We start from the raw sequence: 20,233 nt of genomic DNA, 5'->3' as shown, positions 1-20,233 counted from the left end.
GGGCCCGCGCGGGCGACGGCCACGTCAGCCCCGCGGGCAGGCGGCACGGGGGCTCCCCGGCCCGCCCGGCCCGCGCCCCGCGCCCCGCGCCCGGCCCGCCCGCGGCTCCCCGGACGCGCGCCGTCCGCTCGGGGCCGGGCCCGGCGCGGCCCAGCCGCCTCCCTCCGGCCCGACCCCGGCCCTCACCCGCGCGCCGCAAGGCGGCCGAGACCCGCGCGGGCTCCCGCCCGGCCCCTCCGCGGCCCCCGGCTCCCGCCCCTCAGGCGCCGCGGGCGGAAGAAGGCTCGGCGGTCGCGCCCGGCGCAGCCACGGCAGCCACGGCGGCCATCTTGGCACATCCGGCTCCGGGCGCCGCGGCCGCCGCGCCGCCGACGTGTCCGACAGCGACGTCAGCGCGCGCCACGCCCCCCGCAAGCGCTCTTGTGACGCCCCGCCCCGCCCGGCCCGGCCCCGCCCCGCCCCGCCCCGCTCGCCTCCCGTCCGCCACCGCCCACCCCGCGGCCCCGCCCTCCGCCCACCCCGCGGCCCCGCCCTTCGCCCACCTGCCCGGCCGGGCGCGCGAGGACCGCCCTGGGACGTCGCCCGGGTCGTGGCGGCTCTTTGTCCCAGTCTGTTCTGGTCTTAGGGGGTGAGAAGAGTCGGGGTTCTTCCCAAGGGAAGAATCAGTCTCGAGCGACCGACGCCGGCAGGCGCACCGACCGAGGACGGCTACCCTGCCGAGCCGAGGGCCCAAGCGGCGCCCCGGCGCAGGCGCGTCGCTCCCATCCCGCCGTTGGCCTCCGGAGCCTGGGACGCGGGCGGGAGGCGACCGCGCATGCGCCAGTCGGCCCTGCGGCCTGCGCGTGCGCGCCTCGCGGCGGCCCTCGGGTTGCCTAGCTACGGCCACTCGCGGCCGCGGGTTCCAGCGCTGCCCGGGAAGTTCGTCGGCGTCCACGTCTAGCCCTCGGGAAGCAGTGCCCGTCTGCTCGGCACAGAACCCTGGAGGGGGCGGGCGCCGCCGGCTCCCGGTTCGCAGGCCCCCGTCGAAGCCCCACTGCCGCCCAGGCTCCCGCTGAGGGGGTCGTCCTGCCCGCCGGCAGCGCCCAGCCGCCCCGCCCCGGCCCGCCCTCCTCCCCGGGTCGGCCGTCGCCTTCCCCAGGCACACACTCCGTCCCGTCCTTTCCCCGCCCCCCGCCCCCGGCGCTGGCCGTGCAGTCCCCGGCCCCTCTTTTGTCTGCCCTAAGCCCCCGCAAAGCCCCTGACTCTTCTCCCAGGGAGCAGCGGTTCCCTGTGTGCCCAGGGATGTCCCGGGGACAGAAGCCGGGACCGCTACGTGGTTTTCCCTAACCCTCGTTGAGTGGATATTTGTGTTGAATGAGGGCGACCCCCGAGGAACCGAGTGACGGGCTAGGCTGCCGGGCCTCAGCCTCCTGTTCCTCCCCGTGGTGGCTCCCCCATCCTGGCGCCCACCCGGAGGCACCATCTGAGCCCACTCCTAGGGGGTCTTAGGGAAGAGGGAGTGCTGCCGTGTGGACCCTCGTTCTCTCGGTGAGAAGAGGCAGGTGAAGGAGCAGCCGGCGTGACCTGGCCCACTCACCTGCCACCTGCCTGGCAACGCTAGGGGGGAAGAGCAGCCTGCCCCACTTGCCCCAGCGCCTTCCGGGGGCAGGAAGGTGGCAAGTGTGTCTGTCCGATTGCACATTGCCCAGCTCCTGAGCTCCCAGCAGCAGCTGCTGCTGTGCTTTGGCCTGGCAGGGGTGGGAGGGCCCCCCAGTCACTGGTGGGACCCAGGAGCTTGAGAAGAAGGAAGGAGTGAGGTTCCTCTATTTGTCTGCCGTGACGCTGGCAAGGGAGCAGCCACGCTGTCAGAGCCCCGGGCGGGTGCAGGGAGAGTTGCAGCCCATCTGACGTGGCCACTCTGCTAAGCTAACATTTGCCTTGCAGAAATCTAGTTCCCAGCCTGTTTCGACAGAGTTAGGGAACACGCGGTCGAACGCAGCCCTGGGCCCCACCACTCAATCCACCTCTTCGCGGTGGTCACTGTGTTCTGCAATCACTTTGTCCCAACAGATCACCCTGCAGAGAAAGATGTTGCTGGTAAACCCCCACCCCCAGAGGGGAAAGCACTGACGCTCCCAGGCTTGTCAAGTTGACTTCAAAGAGCTCAAGAGCTGGAGCACAGACTTTCCCCTCTGGTGGCCCGAAGAGCCCTGTGGTCAGCCCCAGTGGGCTCTAACCTGAAGACCCCAGAAACAGCAGAAAGCAACCTGCCCACGGCAAATTCGAAACCTCCAGGCCCTGGGTGGGGTGTTAAAGAGGCAGCACGGTATTGACTCCCACAGGGTGACTTTAAGGAAAGCCGTGATCAGCAAAGGTGACCTGCAAGGGCCTTGGGGCTTTTTTTCCACCTCCCCTCCTCCCTCCCGCTAAGCTCTGGGTGGAGACCCTCTCCGGTTCTGCCTGCAGCCTGGTGTGCAGGAGAGGGTTCCTCGGCCCACAGCTGAGCCGTGGAGCCTCTGGGCCGTGGAGCCTCTGGGCCCTCTTTGACGGGGCTCTGAGTCAAAGAGCATCTGCTTTAAGAGCCAGCCTGCTGCCTAGATGCTGTGTGCCCTCTGCCACTTTCTTTAACTTCATCAACCTGGGGTTTAAGCATGGTGAGCACCTGGACAGTTTGGGGACTGAAAGAGGGTGCTGTTGACACGTGTGCTGGGGCCACAGGCGTGAACTGGGGCGATCAGGGCGAAGCGGGGCACGGGGGCTGTGCCAAGGCGGTGTGCTGTCGCGAGAGCCATCGCTCTTCTTGATTAGGTGCCCTTCCTTCTGCCTGCGATGTCCACTCCTCTCTCCTTTCTCCCAGTCCCTCCCCTGGCTCATACTCGCAGGCCGGATGCAAATGTCACCACCTCCCTGAAGCCCCCCTAGGTGGGCTAGAATCCGCCGCTCTTCCCTGGGAGAATAGCTGTAGCTCCTCCCGCCAAGCTCTGCGACCTGAGCTGTAGTCACGTTACCCAGAACACATGGGACACAGAACTGCTGTAGGCAGAGGGACAGTGGGCAGAGGCGGTGCCAGAACCCGGCTGTCCTGTCATTTCTGGCACTTTGTCACATTGTGTGCAGTGTTGTGACAGTTGGCCTCTCCCACTAGCCTGTGCCTTCCAGGGAGGCTGGTCTCAACCAAGATGGGCTGTACGTGCAGGGTCCACGCCACGGTACTGAAACAGCTCAGTGATAGCCTTACCTGTTGAAATAATATTGTGGATGTGTTTGGGTTAAATAAAATATACTCTTAATTTTTTTTCCATCCATTTCCTTTTTTTAATGTAGCTGCCAGGAAGTTTAAAATTCCATATGTGGCCGGCATTGTATCCCATTGGATGGTGCTCGTCTAGATGTGAGCACGTTGTGGGGGGATCGGGGCCTTGGCTCCGCACCCCCTGATGAGCGGCTAGCCAGGCAGTCCTCACCGGGGCCCTTGGGGGTGGGGCAGCTGTGTGTGTAGGTGAAGGCTGGGTGGCCCATGGCCACCAGCCTGTGCCCCTCTCTCCCCCCGGGGCGTTAAGTGTGGTCGGTGCGTGTTTGCAGGGCAGGCCTGCTCCGGACCGGGTGCTGTGCTCAGGCCCTGACACACACCCTCAGTGCGGGCGCTGAGGCTGGGGGCGTGGAAAGGCGGCCTGCCCAGCTCAGCCTGGAGAGAAGGGGCAGCCTCCGTGAAACGGGGCTGCCTGAGCGGTCCAGGTAAAAAAGCATGGGAGGGCCTCGGCGTTGGGAAGAGCTGGCAGGGAGGACTTCTAGAACAGGCGATAGTGCTGAGGAGGACTGCGTGAAGGAAGAGGTGGGGGGGGGGGGTGGAAGTCAGTTCCTTTGAGAGGAAGCAGGTCCGGAGGTGCAGATAGCTGTGCCTTAGGGTTTGTTCTGAGGCCCCTGGGCATCGGGCCCTGCGTGTGGGAGCACCTGTCCACGTGCGTCGTTCGGCTGCTGGTGTGTGGCCAGGCCGAGGGTGGGGAGAGGGAGGCACCTCCATGAGGCATGAGGCCAGCAGTGTGAGCACCATCCCGGCCCCCTGGAGGGCCTTGTGGGAGGACGTCCACATCCAGGCCAGGCCCTGACCTGGCCGGGCTTGGTAAACGTCACCACCGTCAGTGTCACTGCAGCCTCAGCACGGCACTGTCTCCTGTCTCCCGCATCTGGAAACATGGCTGGCACCTAGGAGGTCTTAAGAGAACTCTCTTTTTTTACTCACTAAGCCAAGTACTAAGCTCATAAGGCCATAAGCCATAGGGGTGAAGTAGAAAACACAGGAAGACACGGATTCCACGGGAACCCCAGGAAAAGCTGTGTCGTGTCCTGCTGAGCTGCGGCGGGGCCCTGCAAAACCTGGGACCCCCCCTCCCCAGAGCCACACACAGCTGTTCACTGGGCCCCCACCCTGCGCCAGGCACCAGGAGGAGTTAAGGCTGCGGCCGTGGGGCAGACAGGCCCAGCTTCCACCCCTGGGGGAGCTGGGGGCTGGGCAGCTGTGGATGTGCCCAGGGTGGGTGGGGGCACCTGGCAAGGCCTGGATCCCACCTGCTGGGGGCGGGGGGAGGCAGGGATGGGAAAGGAGGAGCATCTGTAGCTGAAGCAAAGAGAAGCTTCTGGAGCCACAAGGGGCAGACACCACAAAGCAGGTGATGGCATGAGGCCAGCGGGTGTGCATTGCACAGGGCTCTGCGGGCCCCGAGAGGGGATTTACACTTGACTTCTGGAAGCAGGGGAAGCTTTTGGGGGCTTTTCAGCAGCCAGGGATGACATCGTTGGTTTAGCCTCCCAATGGCTGTCTGGCAGGGCACTAGCCAGAGCCCAGGAGGTGGCCCTGGGTCCCCTAGGGGAGGAGCAAGGCTGCTGGGGCCAGACTGGGGGGGAGGGTCGAAGCCTGGAGGAGCCCTGAGGACAGGACAGGGCTCCCTGGCTGCCAGCTGCATCCGCGGCCACCACACAGCACATGTTCCATGCCCGTCAGCCAAGGGAACGAACAGGACAGAAGGGCAAGAGTCCTGAGCATCGGTGGTGACTTGAGTTACGGGTGTGGGCTTGGAGGCCTGCAGGGACCATGGACCGGGAATTGGAAAGGGCCTAGGGTGGGGCCTGGAAGGACTCCTACCCCTGCGGGTTGCCAAGTGCCAGGCTGGCTGCAGCGTTAACTCCTGGCAAGGTGACCTTGGCACGTCCCTCCCTGAGCACGGGCTTCCCTGTCTGAACAGGGACAGGCTAAGCAAGGTAAGCTCTCCAGGCCCTCCGAGTCTTCCAAGGGCAGTGACCCCTAGGGTGGCTGTGAGGACACTGGGCAGTTGCATGGCTCTGGCTTAAGTGGGGAAGTCATCTGCCTCTTTGAGCCTCAGCTCCCTCATCTTTAAAATGGGACAACAGCCCCGTTGCAGGTAATGGCCCCAAGCTTAGATTTGGTGCAGACATAAACTGTAAACAGCAGAACCTCACCCGGCCTCACCCGGCCCACTGCAAGTCCCAGGGAGGGACCACCCGCTTACCAAAGGGGACACTGGCGGGGCGCTACCAGCAGGAGGCGGCAGAGAGCCACCTCCGAGTAGGTGGGCTGGGCCCAGCTGGCCTCTGCCCTGCGGGCGGCTACTCCCAGGATCGCTGGGGCTCTGGGCATCAGTGCAGCCGGCGGAGAGCATCTGCCCCCGGCATCATGCCCAGACTGCAGCCCTCTCTGGGGGACTGTTAATCTCTGGATGCCCTGCGGGCGGTTGGGGTCCGCGGAACACAGGAGGTGCTCCGTGAATCCTCCCGGAGTCGAGCTGAGCCGAACAACAGAGAACGTGTGTTTTCCAGGCTCTCTGCTCAGTGATTAAGTCCTCAGAGCTGTGGGGGCTGGATCTCGGCCGGGCACCACCCCTCTCGACTTGGCCGCTGGTGGCCAGGAGGCCCGGAGCCCGGTGTGGCAGGGGCGGGGTGGGGGAGGCGTGTTGCCTCACAGCAGGCAGGGTCCATCTCTTCCTCTCCTTTCACAGGGAAGGGAATGGGTGGTGGAGAATGACTCGCCTACGTAAGGTCGCACACTTTTCTAAGGCTCATTGTGGGGGTTTCATTGGTTTGTTTTCCTCTTGGGGTGGCTTGCACAGAACGCTAGCTCCCCAACCAGGAACGGAACCCAGGCCCGCAGCCGTGTGGCGTCCTAACCACCGGACCGCCAGGGAATCCCCAAGGCTCGTTTTTTAAAACGAAGAGATGCCGAAACAGGGGGACAAAGGCCCCAGTGCAGGCACACCTCATTTTGTTGCACTTCACAGGTCCTACACGGTTACCAATCGAAGGGCTGTGGCAGCCCTTGCTGAGCGGGTCTATCGGAGCCATTTTTCCAACAGCGTTTGCTCCCTTCCTGTCTCTGTGTCACATTTTGGTAATTCTCACAATATTTCAAACTTTTCCTTTATTGTTATATTTGTTATGGCGACTGTGGCCAGTTATCTTTGATGTTATTACTATGACTCGCTGATACATTGTGTTTTTAGACGTAATGCTATCGCACACCTAATAGACTATGGCTGGTGTAAACAGACCTTTGACCTGCGCTGGGAAACCAAGATATTCACGTGACTTCCTTTAGCCTGATGTTCATTTTACCACGGGGTCTGGAACCGAACCCGCAGTATCTGTACCTGTGCAGAGATGTGTAGGAGATATCGTGACTCTGTACACAGCTTATTCATAATAAGTACTGGTAACGCGTCACGCGCTGCGGGATTCAGGAAGGGGCCACACGTTGAAGGGTGTGTGAAAAAAGTAAAAAGTGTAACTCTGAGGCCCTTTGCACGCAGCACCTCCTGTGATACACAGAAGTGACGCTTCAGGAGCTGTCACCTCGCCGGGCTGGGTTTCTCCATCCTGAAGGGGGATGGTGGCATGTCTACCGAAACAGGCTGCTGCCTGGCTTGAGCGGAACACACGGGTCCCCGGGGGCAGCACAGAGAACGCAGTTGCAGGACTTGGTGTCATTCCTGAGTCCTTACCTCGTGGCAGGAGCTTTGTGTCAGCGACCTGACGGGTCCGGCCGCACCGCAAGCCCAGGAGTTTGGGCCAGAGCAGATCCCACTTTACCCTCGAAACACTGAGTCTCTGAGACACCGAGTCTCCTGCCTGCGGTGTGACAGCTGCAACCTGGAAGCTGGAACCACAGGCACAGATCAAGAAGCACAGCAGCGATGGGTGTGGCTCCTTCATCATCTTTAAGACGGAGTCGCTCGGAGCAGTGCCTCCCGACCCGTGTCCAGCCGAGGGCGCGCCTCCGCCTGCGATAATGGCGCGTCCGTTTGGGAACCCGTGTGCACACGCTCACCCTGGAGTCACACGGTTCACACCATCATTTCAAAACCTAAGAGGTCCTGCAGGGAAGGATCCTCTGACCCAGGGCTGCTTCCCAAAACCGTCAAACACCCTTCGGGACACAGTGTGTCTGGGTCTCCATTTGCCCTGGAGTCAAGCTGGACCACATCGTTTAGGTTTCCAATTGAAACACTTTGAGAGAATAATCCTTTGCTGTTATGCCCGGGGCCCATTACAAGAAGTGACCCTGTGACGCTCTCCATCATCTGTCTACTGGCAGCTCTGCCCCCTGAAGCAGGGCTCCTGGGTGTGTTTTCTGGACCGGGTTGACCCACAAAGGATTCGTCGTTGGCCCGTGATGGGATACGAAGCCGCAGCAGCGTGGAGATCCGCTTCGCGGCTCAGCAGTCTCACCGTGGACGTTCTCTGCTAGCGAGCCTTTCTCAGCGAGGTGAGCTGGCGCTGCCGAGGCCCCCACGCGGCGCCGAGGCCTGAGACGCTCTGCTCGCTTCTCAGTGTGGGGCAGTCTGCCAGCCTGTTTCTCTGTGGGCACCACTGCCGTCCCTCTCGGCTCACGGGTCCCCTCTCTGCCCTGGCCAGAGGGGTGCAGAGCCGCGTTCGGGGCTCACTCGGGGACGAGGTGGAGCTGACCCAATGCCAGTGATGGGCCTCGGGTTTTCCTGCGGGGCTGCGAGGTGCCGCGAGGCCACCTCGACTGTCTAAATCTGTGCCGTCCGACATGGTGGCCGTGCCCTCTCATAGCGCTCAAGCACCTGGGCTGGGGCTGCTCCTAACCGAGGTGTGCTGTAAGCCTGCAATACACACGGGTTCTCAAAGCCGCCGTCCCCCCTCCCCCAAAAGACGCACGTCACATATCCATTAACTGTTTAGGTCGACGACGTGCTGAGGTGATAATATTTTGGATCTATTGGATTAACTAAGATGTATTATTAAAATAAACGTCCCCTGTTTCTTCTTACTTTTTAACGTGGCTGCTAGAATAGTTGAACTTGCACGCATGGCTTGCGTTACCTTTCTGTTGGACGGTGCTGCTCTAAACCACCCTGGAGGCCTCCAGGAAGGTCCCCCACGCCTGCCCCCGCCCGCGAGCCGTCAGGAGGGTGGGATGGCAGCTCACGTGTTTTGCGCGTTGAAATCTGCGAGGGTCCAGATCCCTGGGGAGCGACACCCTGAGGAGGGGAGGGAGCAGGGCAGACGCGGGGCCGGACGGCTGGGGCTGCCAGAACAAGTACCACAGGGACTTCCCTGGATGCCCAGTGGTTAGGACTCTGCGCTTCCCCTGCAGGGGGCCCACGTTTGATCCCTGGCTGGGGAACAAAGATCCCACAGGCACGCGGCGTGGATAAAAAAAAAAGCACCGCAGGCTGGGTGGCTTAACGCAAATGCATCTCTCACCGTTCTGGGGGCTGAGGGCCGAGACCAAGGTGCTGGCGCGGTGCCCTGGGCCGGGAGGTGGCTGCGCGCTCCCTGGGTCCCCACTCCTCCCTCCGTGCGTGTCTGTGTCTCCATCACCCCTTCTTGCAAGGACAGCAGTCACATTGGCTTTAGGGCCACCCTAACAACCTCACGTTACCTGAATGACCTCTTTAAAGACCCTGTCCCCAAACACAGCCCATCTGAGGCCCTGGAGCTGGGGCTCCCACATACGGATTTTGGGAGGACACCCTTCAGCCCAGAACAGACCCCCAAGCCAGGGGGGTCTTGGCTGAGCTGAGCCCCGAGGGAGGGGCTGTGTCCTCCCTGGGAGACGCACGGTGGCCGGGCAGGGGTCCTTCCCCGGGGGGCTGGCCGGGCAGCCTGACGCAGGCTGTACGTCCAGGATGAGAACGGCGCGTTGGAAGGAGGCCGGTCCACAGTGGAGCCGGGGCGGTGGGAGCAGGGTCAGGACCCAGTGGGACAAATGGGTGGGTCTCTGACCCCTTTTCAGCCTGTGGTGGGCACCCCGGGGTCTGCGGAATCTGCTGGCGCTTCTGAGTCCGGGGGCGGCTGGGGGCCGAGGCCCTGAGGGTCAGGGGAGGTTCGGGCAGGGGAGGCCAGCGGGGCGACGGGCAGAGCCAGCTTCCCGGCACACGCAGTTTAAGCATGAGGTGGCCTCCTTCTCCTTGCTGCTGGGGGCCCCAAGAATTCGGGGAGCAGAGGGGTTGCTCCGCAAGACCCATGGGTGTCCCGAGGCCTGTCTGGAGTGTCTGTGGGAATCCCACAACCCAGTGACCTTCTTGGGAGTTCAAACACTGCTGGGGGTTCTTTCCTTTAAAAAAATAATTCATTGCGGTAAAATTAATAGAACACAAAATGAACAATTTTACAGCAAATTCAATGGCCTTTAATACATTAAAAATGTGCAGCCACCGCCTCTATCAAGTTCCAAAACATTCCACCGCCCAAAGTAACACCCAGATCCACGAGGCAGCCTCTTCCATTTCCCCCGCCCCGCCCCCACTCACCCGCTTGCTGTCTCGTGGGTTTCCCTGCTCTGCACGTCTCATGGACGTGGAGCCAGGCCGTGTGTGGCCTTTGGCGTCTGGCTTCTTTCCCTCAGTGTGGTGTTTCTGAGGTTTGACTGTGCTGTAGCAGGTGTCGGTGACTTCATTCATCTCTGCGGCTGCGCGATATTCCGTCACGTGTGTACTCAGCATGGGGTCTCCAGAAGAACAGAGCCGACAGGATGTCCGTACACGCGGAGCCGGCACAGACGACTATGGGGGCCCCAGGGTCCCCAGACCCAGGCTCAGCAGCTGAGACCGGGGGAGCCGCCGCGTCAGTCCAGACCCGGAGGCGGGAAAAGACCGACACCCCAGCTCACGTGGTCGGGCAGGAGGACGCCCCTCTCGCGCGGCCCTTTTGTTCTCGTCCCGTCGTCCCCTGATTGGGTGAGGCCCACCCGCGTGGGTGGGGCATCTGTTTTACTCAGCCCGCAGAGTCCAAGCCCATGTCACCAAGAAGCACCCTCACGCCTGGCCGGGTGCCCCAGCCAGGCCGACACCCGTAGGCACCACGTTTCATTCGGCCACGCGTTGCAGACGGGCGCTGGGTCGTCCTCACCTCTCGGCTGCCGCGAGCACGTGTGTAGATGGACGCGTGTGAGGCTGTCTTCGCGTCTCTCGGGGCACACCTAGGAGTGTGATCTCGGGGTGCTGGGAGTTCTTGGGGCAGAATTCAGGCTGTTACACGCCACCCCCCCAACCCCCCGGCCGAGGACGAACGTTCAGCCATTTGCCATATCCCACTCCCCAGAACCTCTTGTCCCAGGGACAAAGTATCTGAACTCAGGGAGGAAGGCTTGGGTTCACCCTCGGGACCGGAGAGGCCAGGCCCCAGGGCAAGCAGCACTTCACAGTGGAAAGGGGCCGCCGGATTCTGTTCATCTGGTTTGAAGCTGCTGCCCTGGGGGCAGGGCCAGGTGGGGAGGAGGGGAGACCCACATGGGCACCTGGCTCTGATGGCCCAACTCAGGATTCCCAAGTGAATGGTTCTGCCCAGCCTGCACCCCTTGGGGTCACCCCCACGGTGCCCCGCTCAGATGTGCCTCTGGCTCCCTCTGCCCTCAGGCTAGGGTCTGGACTCCTCTCTGTGGCCTCCAGGCCCCGCCCTGTGCCCCTCTTGCCTGCAGTGGCCTCTGGGTTGTGGTCCCCAGGCTGGTAAGCGGTGCCTTGTCCTCCATGGACCAGACAGATGGGAGAGCCCGGAGCCTGGTGTCGGGGCTGTGTGCGCCCTACTCCTGCGGGGTCTCTGCCTTCCTGCATGGGGCCTGGCCGGACAGATAGGGACCCTGGATAGGACACACAGCACCCACGGGCCAGGGCTGGGCCGTCTCGCCACTGCTCTCCCGTCAGAAGATACTTGAGAGCAGGTCGGCCTGCTCTCCCTCCTTCTCAGAAAGCCAGCCAGCACCACAACCGAGTTTAGCAAAATCTGGACAACCATTAGAATCATTTTTATTGCAAATCGGTTAACAAAAAAGATGAAAAAAAAAATACAGCATTTTCATCACAGTTTTGCATGTCGATAATTTTTTTTAAAAGCTTCCTTTCCATGTAAACTACACTCTATTTTATAAAACACAATAAGAAGCAACATCTTAGGAAGTGTCTGGTCATGCCACTAGGGGTGGCCCAACATGGCACCCGGCCCGTCCGGGGCAGCTGCCCGCGCTCGGCAGGCGGCAGGACCCTCCCTGGTTTTGCTCTCAGGAGCTGTGGTTCGGCAGCTGCAGGGCGCGGGGCCTGGGTCTGACATCCCTTATCTGCATGACCCCTGACAGCTCTGTTCAACCAAATTTCTTAAAATCTCCCTTTAAAAACGTTATTTACAGACAGTTACTCTGCCACAGGCTTATACTTGATACTGTAAGAATCTGCTCCTCCCCTGGGCACGCGCCCCCCCGATCCGGGAGGGGTGGCCCGCGAGCAGGCTCCCGGCGCCCCGAGTGCCCCGCTGAGCCGTGCCGGGCCCTGGCACGAGGGTCTCTGAGCACTGAGGCTGGACACGACCACGTTTTCCCAAGTCTCCTGTAAAGACAAGGCCCATGAGCGCTGGGCCCCCGGAGCACCAGTTCATCTTCCGCTGAACCCGGGAGACGCAGCTCAGGCGGAGACGCCTCCAACGGGGGTGGCCCAGGCAGTGTCTTTCCCCAGAAAGAGGCGGGCCTCCCTGGCGCGGGGTCCGGGGTGGGTACCACGTGGCCGCGCCTGCCACTTCTCTCTCCACTTGATGCTCATATATCAGCGGGGGCGGGGGCGGGGAGCCTCCAGAAAGAACAAGAACTCACACGACCAACCAACGACTACGTAATACTGAACCTGAAACAAAGATTCATGATTGGTACCATGAAACGTACCCTTGGCAGACCCCAAGGACACATTTATAAAAGCATGTTTAAAAAAGTCATTTCAAAGAACACCAAAATGCATAAATCACATCATTGGACACTCTCCTTTCCTATTTTACATGCAAATGACCCCTGTGCCACAGGCGTGAAGGGTTTGTGTTTCTGTCTCTAGCAGACGAACCTTCTCATAAAATGCAGGTGGGCCTGGGAGGAGGGGGTCTGGGTTTGGAGCAGGGGGTGAGGGGTGTCTGCGGAAATCGCAGCAGGCCCGGGCACCCCGGGAGCTTTTTGAACAACACTGGCTCGAACCTCCCTTCTCCGACATCATGTCTTTTGATACTTAAAAAAAACGGGAAATCAATAAATAAATGGCATTTGTAAATCATGAATCTTTGTTTATTTTTTACAAATACCTAGGAATTTTTATCCTAAGCAGGGAAATCATGATTGAGAACTAGTTTTTTTTCTTGGAGCAGATCGAAGTTGCTACCTGGTAACATACAAAACAGTACATATAAATAAAAAAAGAGTGTTTTCATGTAAAATAAAAGTACATAAATAAATACTAAAAAAAAAATTAAAATCCTTATCTTCTTATTTTGTATAAAAACACAGGTCTTGGAAAAAAGCTCCTTCGGTCAGCCCAGCACCCAAGGAGCGCACACGATCGCCCAGCAGGGCTTGGGAAAGGAAGCACGGGGTCCCGGGGGCAGCCGGCTGTTTACTTGAAGGCCTCTGGGATGTGGGCGACCTGGGACGGCACGCTGGTGGGCGGGCTGGAGATGCCCTCGGACCAGTCGGAGATGTTGGAGTGCGGCGAGGAGCTGGACCACTGGTCGGGGGACTCGGGGGACGGGGTGAGGAAGGGGTGCTCGGGCACCTGCAGCTGGTGGCTGGGGGTGTTGTCCACGGGGGAGGAGGAGTAGCTGTGCTGGGAGGGGGGCGTCAGGAACTGGGCGGCGGTCATGGGCGGGGCCAGCGCGGCCGGCAGCGACGGCAGGACCTGGCTGTCCTGCGGCAGGACGGTGTGTGCCGCCAGGCCGCTGGGGCCCAGGGGCTGCACGTCCGCCTGGCTCAGCTCCCCACCCAGGAAGCTCCTGCCCATGTGGCCGGCGGCGGCCGAGCTCACGCCGAGGTGTGGCTGCGGCGGGATGTTCGGCGCCGGCGGCTGCATCGGTAAGTTCTGCTGCTGCTGCTGCGGCTGCACCAGGTGAGGCTGGGCGGCCAGCCGCGTGTTGGGCAGGGCCTGGTAGCTCATCATCTGGGACAGGGCCGTGGCAGACAGGCCGCCGTGCAGCGGGCCCACCAGGCCGTGCTGCAGGGTGGGGGCCTGCGCGCTCAGGGTGCCCGGCGCCACGCTCCCTCGCAGCGGGTTGTACTGGTTCGGCACCAGGCCGTTCTGCAGCCGGGACAGCCACTCGCACTGACCGTTCAAGCCTGCGGCCCCACCCACGGTGAAATTCACGGCCCCGCCACCGCCGCCGCCGCCGGCACCCAGGACCGTGCTGGTGCTGGAGGCCACCGGCAGGTGGGAGAGGCGTGGCGGCCCCGCCTCGAAGGCCAGCCGGCCGACCCCGCTCAGCACCGCCATCTCGGGCTTGGCCGCCACGCTCAGGTGGCCGGCGCCCAGGTGGGCATCGGGCATCCCGGGCAGGTGGCTGAGGGGCAGAGAGGGAGACTGCTGGAAAGGGGAGGGCAGGAGGGGCGGGGAGGCCACGTCCGAAAGGTAGCCGTGGGGGGACTCCAGGGAGTCCACGGGCGACAGCACGCTTGAGCTGTCCAGCAGGCAGCCCTTGCCGTCCTGGGACTTCTTCCTCCGGGCCTTGAGGTCCTTGGGCTCCTTGCTGCCACAGGCCAGGCCCTTGGTGCTGGGCTTGCGGGCCTTCTTGCCCTGCACGGTGGCCTTGAGGTTGCCCAGGTAGCCGTTGGGCGAGCAGAGCGGGGGCGACAGGGTGGGCGCGCCGCCCAGGGAGGCGCCGTGCAGGGGGGGGCTGCGCACCAGGCTGTACTCGTCCAGCAGCCGCACGATGTCGTGGTGCATGCGCTCCTGCGCGATGTCGCGGGGCAGCCGGTCCATGTGGTCGGTGATGTCCCGGTTGGCGAAATGGTCCAGCAGCACCTTGGCGGTCTCGTAGCTGCCCTCCCGGGCGGCCAGAAACAAGGGCGTCTCCTCCTGGGGGAGCGGACGGGGGCAGGTGGGGGTCCCCTGTCACCAGAGGAACCGGCGGTCCACCCCCTCCTCCCCGCTGCAGGGGAGGAGCTCGTCTGGACCCTCCCCAGCGTGCTCCCTTTACCTGGCCTGCTAAGTCTTAACAAAAAAGGCCTCAAGTACGTCTTCTAGGACCCACCCCGAGGTGCTCGTGGGATCTTGTACCCTCAATCAGGAGGGCTTTTCCTTTGTAGGGGTCACAGACCCCACAGGAAATCTAACAGACGGTGGCCCCCCTCCCTCCTTCCACAACGGTGCAGACGCAAACGCTACTGCAATTTCAGGGGCTTGGGGTCCCTAAAGTGCATCCGTGGGCACCAGACGCTCCCTGGGGCACCCTGACGTCTTAGCTCCGTCCCTGGGTCTTGGTTTTCTCATCTGTACAGCAGGTGTGCCACCTATGCCCCCGAGGCTGCTGTGTGCGGGCTGAGGCCTGAGGGTCTCTGCCTGGTACACACAAGGCCACGGCCGTGGCCACGCCACGGCAGTCCCCTCGGCCAGTCCCTCCGTCTCCGAGGCTGACTCTCCCCAGCGGGAGGTGGGATCACGCCTCGGCCCCGCCTCGGACTCAGGAGCGTCTGCGTCCAACAGCACCCCCCGTGCCCCTTCCCAGGACGGGAGACCCCAGTCTGAAATGCAACCGGGGGTCAGTGGAGTAGGGGGCGGCGCCCAACGATAGGTTCAGGAGCCATAGGGTCAGACTGGGGCAGGGAAGGAAGGAAAGCACTTCCTTGGCCTCGGGGGACAGACCATGGAGTCGCCAAGGGAGACCGGGGGTGGCCCACGTGTAGAAGGCGGCCCCTCACAGTTACATCTGGGGGCCTCACAGTGCGGAGCCCCCCACGCCCACAAGCCTCTGGGCTCAATCTGCAGCACCCGGTCACCCCACCCTGCCCAGCGACAGCCAAGGACACAGGTGAGGTCTAGGTGACAGTGACACGGGGAGGACAGCTGCAGCAGCCCCCTTGCTGTGCTGGGATGTGTGCCCTGCAAAACAGCAGGAGGGCAGGGAGAGCCAGTGACACCAGGCACCCACCGAGGGGTCCAGGTCTGCGCGCCCGGGGTCCTCCTGGGACATCACAGGTTAAGGACCGGCGGCCTAGGAGTGGGAGCCACTGGCTCGGGGTCCCCAGGCTGGAAGCCGTGGCGCGCAGGGACGCGACTCGCCAGCCCGGCCCACCTTGTTGTTCTGCATGTCCTTGTTGGCCCCGTTCTTCAGGAGCACGACGGCGGCCTCCACGTTGTTCACTGCGGCGGCCCAGTGCAGGGCAGACTTGCCTGCGTGGGGGGAGCACGGGGCGGGTGAGGGAGCAGCCTGGACGCGGGCAACCCACCCGGCCCCCCGCGGGCCGGCCCAGCCTGGCTCACCCAGGTCGTCCACGGCGTTGACGTCTGCATGGGAGTTGATGAGGTCCTCCAGCATGCCCTCGACGGCCAGGCGGGCGGCCAGGATCAGTGGGGTGGTGCCATCGTGCATGCGGGCGTCCAGGTCCGTGGCTCGGTTCCGGATCAGGATCTAGGCGACGGGGACGGTCTCAGGCTCGGCAAGTGTGAGCGCCGGGCCCTGCCCGGACCGACGCTTGGGATCCAATTCCTGACGTGGAAGCAGCCCCAGGGAAACTGGACAGCCGTGGAATGGGAGCACCTTGGGGGTGGGGGGGGGGCTACCGCTAGAAGGGCCGGGGCCAGGGCACACGTGAGAAGGACAGTCACTCTTTGCCGGTGGGTGAAAGGAGTCGGGGGCCAAGCCACGTGCAGGCCTGGCCTTACTCCTGGGAAGCAAACACCCGCGGGAATTTACGTCTCTACGCACCAGAGGGGCCGCCAGAGCAGACCGTGGCCAGGGCCTGCCTCCAGGGGCTCGTTTAACTTTCCCTCAATCTCTTATTTCCACAGAAAAACAGCAGGTCAAAAATAATTCAATGAAAACGTTGTGACAACTCCCCCATGTGTGCCCCCTTCACCTGCCCGCCCGTGCAGAGCAGCGCTGCCCAGAGCCTGGGGGCCTGTGACAGGGGGACCGGCTGGTGGCTTTCAAAAGCAGCCTCTGCCAGAGACCCCCCTGGAGACCCAGGCACCCAAGCCCCTGACCCACCCTCACCCTGGGACCCCCAGCAAGGCCGGAGCCCCAGGCCTGCGGGGTGCAAGCCGCAGCCACGAGCCCTTCTCCCCACCGCCAGGGGACCCGCCCCTGGCCAGAGCCGGTTGAGATGGGCCATGCGGGAGGGGCAGGTGCAGGGACGGAGCCTGTCTCGGGTGAGGGCGAGGAGGCCCTGCCCCCGCAGGTCCCCGCGGCCTCCTGCTGGACCACCCCAGCCTGGCTTCCCCGCAAGGACAACGCCCTCCCCGGCCGCACACCCCCTTCAGGGTGCAAAGGCTCGGGGGTGGGGAGTGGGGGAGGCCAGCTGCCCCTGCTCTGGCCACACTTGGAATCAGGGCTCCGGGGCTGACCAGGGGAGGGGAAGGCGGGTGCGGGCTGGCAGAGGGGCGCGTGCGCGGCCGCCCACCTGGAAGACGCCCTGCGCGTCGGCAGACACGGCCGCGTGCAGCGGGGTGCGCCCCATGTTGTCCTGGATGTTGGCATCCGCGCTGGCCTCCAGCAGGCGCTTGGCTGCATCGGAGCGCGAGTAGCGGGCCGCCAGGTGCAGGGCAGTCTCGCCGGTGCGGTCTGTCTGGTTGTGTAGGCTGGCACCCTGGTAGATGAAGTCCGAGATGACTGCGGGCGCGTCCTCCTCCTCCTCGCTGTTGCCTGTCTCAAGGCCCCCTCCGCTGCAGGATGCGATCATGAGGGGTGTGAAGCCATCTGCAGGGGCGGCGGGGGGGGGCCGGTCAGGAAGGCCAGCCCCGGAGCTGCGCAGGGGCTGGGACAGCCGTCCTCCGTGGGCGGGCGGCCCTGTGGACACGCGGCCGATGGGGGCCACGTGGTCGGGGGCCACCGCAGTGCATCCGAGCTCCCCAAGGGCAGAGCCGAGTCCAGCTGCCAACTGCCCAGCCCCCGCTCTGCTTCCTGACCTGCCCGAGACCTCCACCAACAGCCCACCCGCGACAGACCAGGTGAAAATGGACAGTTAGGAAGCAACGCCCTGGATGTCTCAAAAGCGGCATTCTGGAGGGAAAAATTACCCCGGAAGGAGTGTGAGCTTTGAGACCGTCACCCCGAGGAGCCCGGGGCACTCCCAGGGGGCCCCACCCCCTCCGAGGCCTCATCCCCCCCCAACACTGAGCTTTCAGGCGCTGACCCCAAGGGCCCAGGCGAGGGGGCCGGCGTGCGAGGAGGGCTGGGGAGCGCAGGCCGCCCGCCGGCCAGGTGCCCTGGGGGTGGCGCGGGGCCCGCCGTGCCTACCCGGCCCCCGGACGTTGACGTCCATGCAGTCGGCGTCGGCCTCACCCTGGGGCGGCGTGGGGGCCATGGCGGATGCCCGCAGGTCGGCCGCGTCCAGGTGCTGCTGGGTCCACTGCCGGTGGTCCGTCTGGTCGTCCAGGTCGGGAAGGACCACGGGCTCCTCGACCTGAGCAAGGGGCGAGCAGGGGGCCACGTCCCGAGAGGCCGGGCGGGCCGGGGGGGGGCGGGGGCGGGGGCGGGGGCCCCGACTCACCCGGAACCTCTTGGCCTCCAGGCCCTCGTCGCCCCACGCGTTCTGCGGGTGGTCCACGAGGGCGCCGTCAGAGGCGTTCTTCAGGGGCCTGCGGAGGAGGCGCGGGGGGCGGGGCTGAGCAGGGCTCCCGGGACACCCCCGGGGCCCCGCGCGCGCCCGCGTCGGAGGGGGGGCCCGTGCGTCCGCGGGGGGCAGCCTCGCCTCCCGCGAGCCCCCCGAGGCGGCGGCCGCGTCCACTCACTCGAGGCCCACGGAGTCCTCGCCGAGGGGCTCCCGCCGCTTCTTCTTGCTGGCCTCCGACACCTTGAAGCCCTCGGGGAACCAGAGCTGGCCATGCTGCCGCCGGCGCTTCCGCGACAGCAGCACCCCGCAGCCCACGAAGAACAGCAGCACGAAGGCCACCACGGCCACGTACATGAAGTGCAGCGGCGGGGGCGGGGGCGGCTCCACCGTCTCACCTGCGGGCACAGGGGCCGCGGGCGGGCGCCCGGACATCAGGCCGCGCTAGCAGGCAGGCTGGCGGCCGGGGGCAGCGCACGGGCTCTGCGGCCGGGCGCCTCCTCGCCCCCTCTCCTCCATCCCGCCCCCCAAAATAAGGTCATTTTCTACGCGATTAATCAGAATTGCAAACTATCGCTAAATTCTCTCCTGCACCAGCCGGCTATCTGGAGACGTCTTTCACTTCTTTTCTCCTTTAAGGGAGAAGGATTAGCCAACTTCAAATCACTGCACTTGCACTGAGCTGTTAAGACAAAGGATTTAGGGGGATTTTCGAGATACAAACTTCAACACTTCACATGACACCGATCAATTTTTCTCTCTCTCTCTTTTTTTTTAAAAAAAAAGCTGTAATGATTTTGAAATAATACCCAACAAAGAAAAATCAGGAGGAAGGGGTGGGGCGGGAAAAGGCTCCCCCTCCGTGTCAGACGCGCCGGTTCCCCGGGGCCGGCCTCGCTGACGGCTGTCACCTCGGGGGGGAGAGAGCCTGCCGGGCGCAAGGCACCAGAGAAGCGCCCCCCAAACTCCGGATGGCGTGACACACCCCCGTGGGTGGCAAATGACATGACAAACGGGAGCGTCTAGGGGGGCGGCTGCGAGACGGCCCCTCCCCACACGCGCCAAAGCGCCCGCGGACGGCGGCGGGGGGCGCAGGCGGGGACTCACTCTGCACGGCCTCGATCTTGTAGGGGATGTTCAGGCTGCCCAGCGAGGCCAGCGCGCCCAGGAAGGCGGCCACGTCCGTGGCGCTCTGGAAGCACTGGGAGGACGCCTGGACGCACTGCCGGTTGTCGATCTCCAGGTAGACGATGGACCTGGGGGCGTGCCCGGGTCAGGCGGCTCGGACCCCGGCCTCCGCCCTGTGCCCGCCCAGCCCGCTGCCTCCAGGGACCGGCTCTGGCCCCCGCGGCATCACCCCGGTGGGTGGCAAGCTGGGTCTGGATGGGAAGAACCCTGGAGGCGGACAGTGCCCGGGCCGGCCCAGCACGGCAGCAGCAGGGGGGCACGCGTGGTGCCCACCACAGACCTGCCTCAGAGGGCCTCCCGCCCCCGTCCTGCGGCCCCCTTGAGGACCACGAGCGTCCCTGTGCCTCACCTCGAAGGACAGAGATGTCGACAGCCTGATCCTCCCCCGGGAGCTGACCCCGGGGCTCCAGGGCGTGGGCCGTGGGGTCAGGAGCCCAGGGCGGGGATGCTGTCTCCGCCCCTCGCCCGGCACAGGGCCCGGAGGTCCCTGGTCTCTTTCTCCGTCTAGTGAGGAGCGCGCTGCCTCCTCTGGGGGTCAGGGAGGGTCCGGCCCGCGGAGGTGGGAGGGGGCCCGAGGGAGCTCTCACCCGCGGATGTCCATGGGGTCCAGCTCGCGGCGCCGGCGCCCGCCCCCGCCCGGCAGCAGCGAGGCCCCGCCGTGCACAGAGCGCCGGACGGGGTGCTTGCGCAGCTCCTCCTCGCGGCCATAGTAGGGGAAGATGAGCTGCCGGCCGCTGGCGTCGCGCTTGAAGACCACGTTCGTGTGCAGCAGGCGGCTGAGCTCACGCAGGAAGTGCAGGGAGCGGTTGCGCAGCTGCTCGGGCGGCATCAGCACCACCAGCACCAGCGTGCCGGCCGCCAGCCGCTCGGGCACGTGCTCTGCGCAGTCCAGCCCGTCCCACTCGCACTCCGCACTGTTGCAGCCCTGGTCGCAGTGCCCGTCCCGGAAGTGGTCCTTGCAGTACTGGTCGTACAGGGGGCTGCGGGTGCAGGGCACGCTCAGGGCTCCCTCCGCCCCGTCCACCGGAC

General features: G+C 64.1%; 2 protein-coding genes across 13 annotated transcripts in view; both read right to left on the bottom strand.

The window, feature by feature from the left end:
- SEC16A (SEC16 homolog A, endoplasmic reticulum export factor) overlaps positions 1-779 on the bottom strand; it is a 33,194-nt gene extending 32,415 nt beyond the window's left edge. For 8 of the 10 annotated variants that reach the window (XM_057724050.1, XM_057724056.1, XM_057724060.1 and 5 more), the window contains exon 1: positions 187-348. The gene's annotated coding sequence lies outside the window, so the exon portion shown is untranslated. Of the gene's footprint in view, positions 1-186; positions 349-542 lie in introns of those variants that run through there. The other 2 variants (XM_057724051.1, XM_057724055.1) reach the window with 1 other exon arrangement.
- A 10,457-nt stretch (positions 780-11,236) lies between these two features.
- The window catches only part of NOTCH1 (notch receptor 1), a 44,926-nt gene continuing 35,929 nt past the window's right edge, over positions 11,237-20,233 (bottom strand). For 2 of the 3 annotated variants that reach the window (XM_057724049.1, XM_057724047.1), the window contains exons 26-34: positions 19,792-20,184; positions 19,124-19,272; positions 18,198-18,414; positions 17,957-18,044; positions 17,704-17,869; positions 16,868-17,163; positions 15,729-15,876; positions 15,541-15,638; positions 11,237-14,324 (exon numbers count right to left, since the gene is read on the bottom strand). In XM_057724049.1, coding sequence (XP_057580032.1) covers positions 12,873-14,324; positions 15,541-15,638; positions 15,729-15,876; positions 16,868-17,163; positions 17,704-17,869; positions 17,957-18,044; positions 18,198-18,414; positions 19,124-19,272; positions 19,792-20,184 — 3,007 coding nt within the window. In that variant the 3' untranslated portion in view covers positions 11,237-12,872. Of the gene's footprint in view, positions 14,325-15,540; positions 15,639-15,728; positions 15,877-16,867; positions 17,164-17,703; positions 18,045-18,197; positions 18,415-19,123; positions 19,273-19,791; positions 20,185-20,233 lie in introns of all 3 variants that reach the window. The other variant, XM_057724046.1, reaches the window with a different exon arrangement.

The sequence above is a fragment of the Hippopotamus amphibius genome, chromosome 2 (assembly GCF_030028045.1).
Source record: "Hippopotamus amphibius kiboko isolate mHipAmp2 chromosome 2, mHipAmp2.hap2, whole genome shotgun sequence".
Classification (NCBI taxonomy): domain Eukaryota; kingdom Metazoa; phylum Chordata; class Mammalia; order Artiodactyla; family Hippopotamidae; genus Hippopotamus; species Hippopotamus amphibius.
Note: the sequence above shows the minus strand (reverse complement) of the source record. Positions and strands in the feature narration are given on the sequence as shown.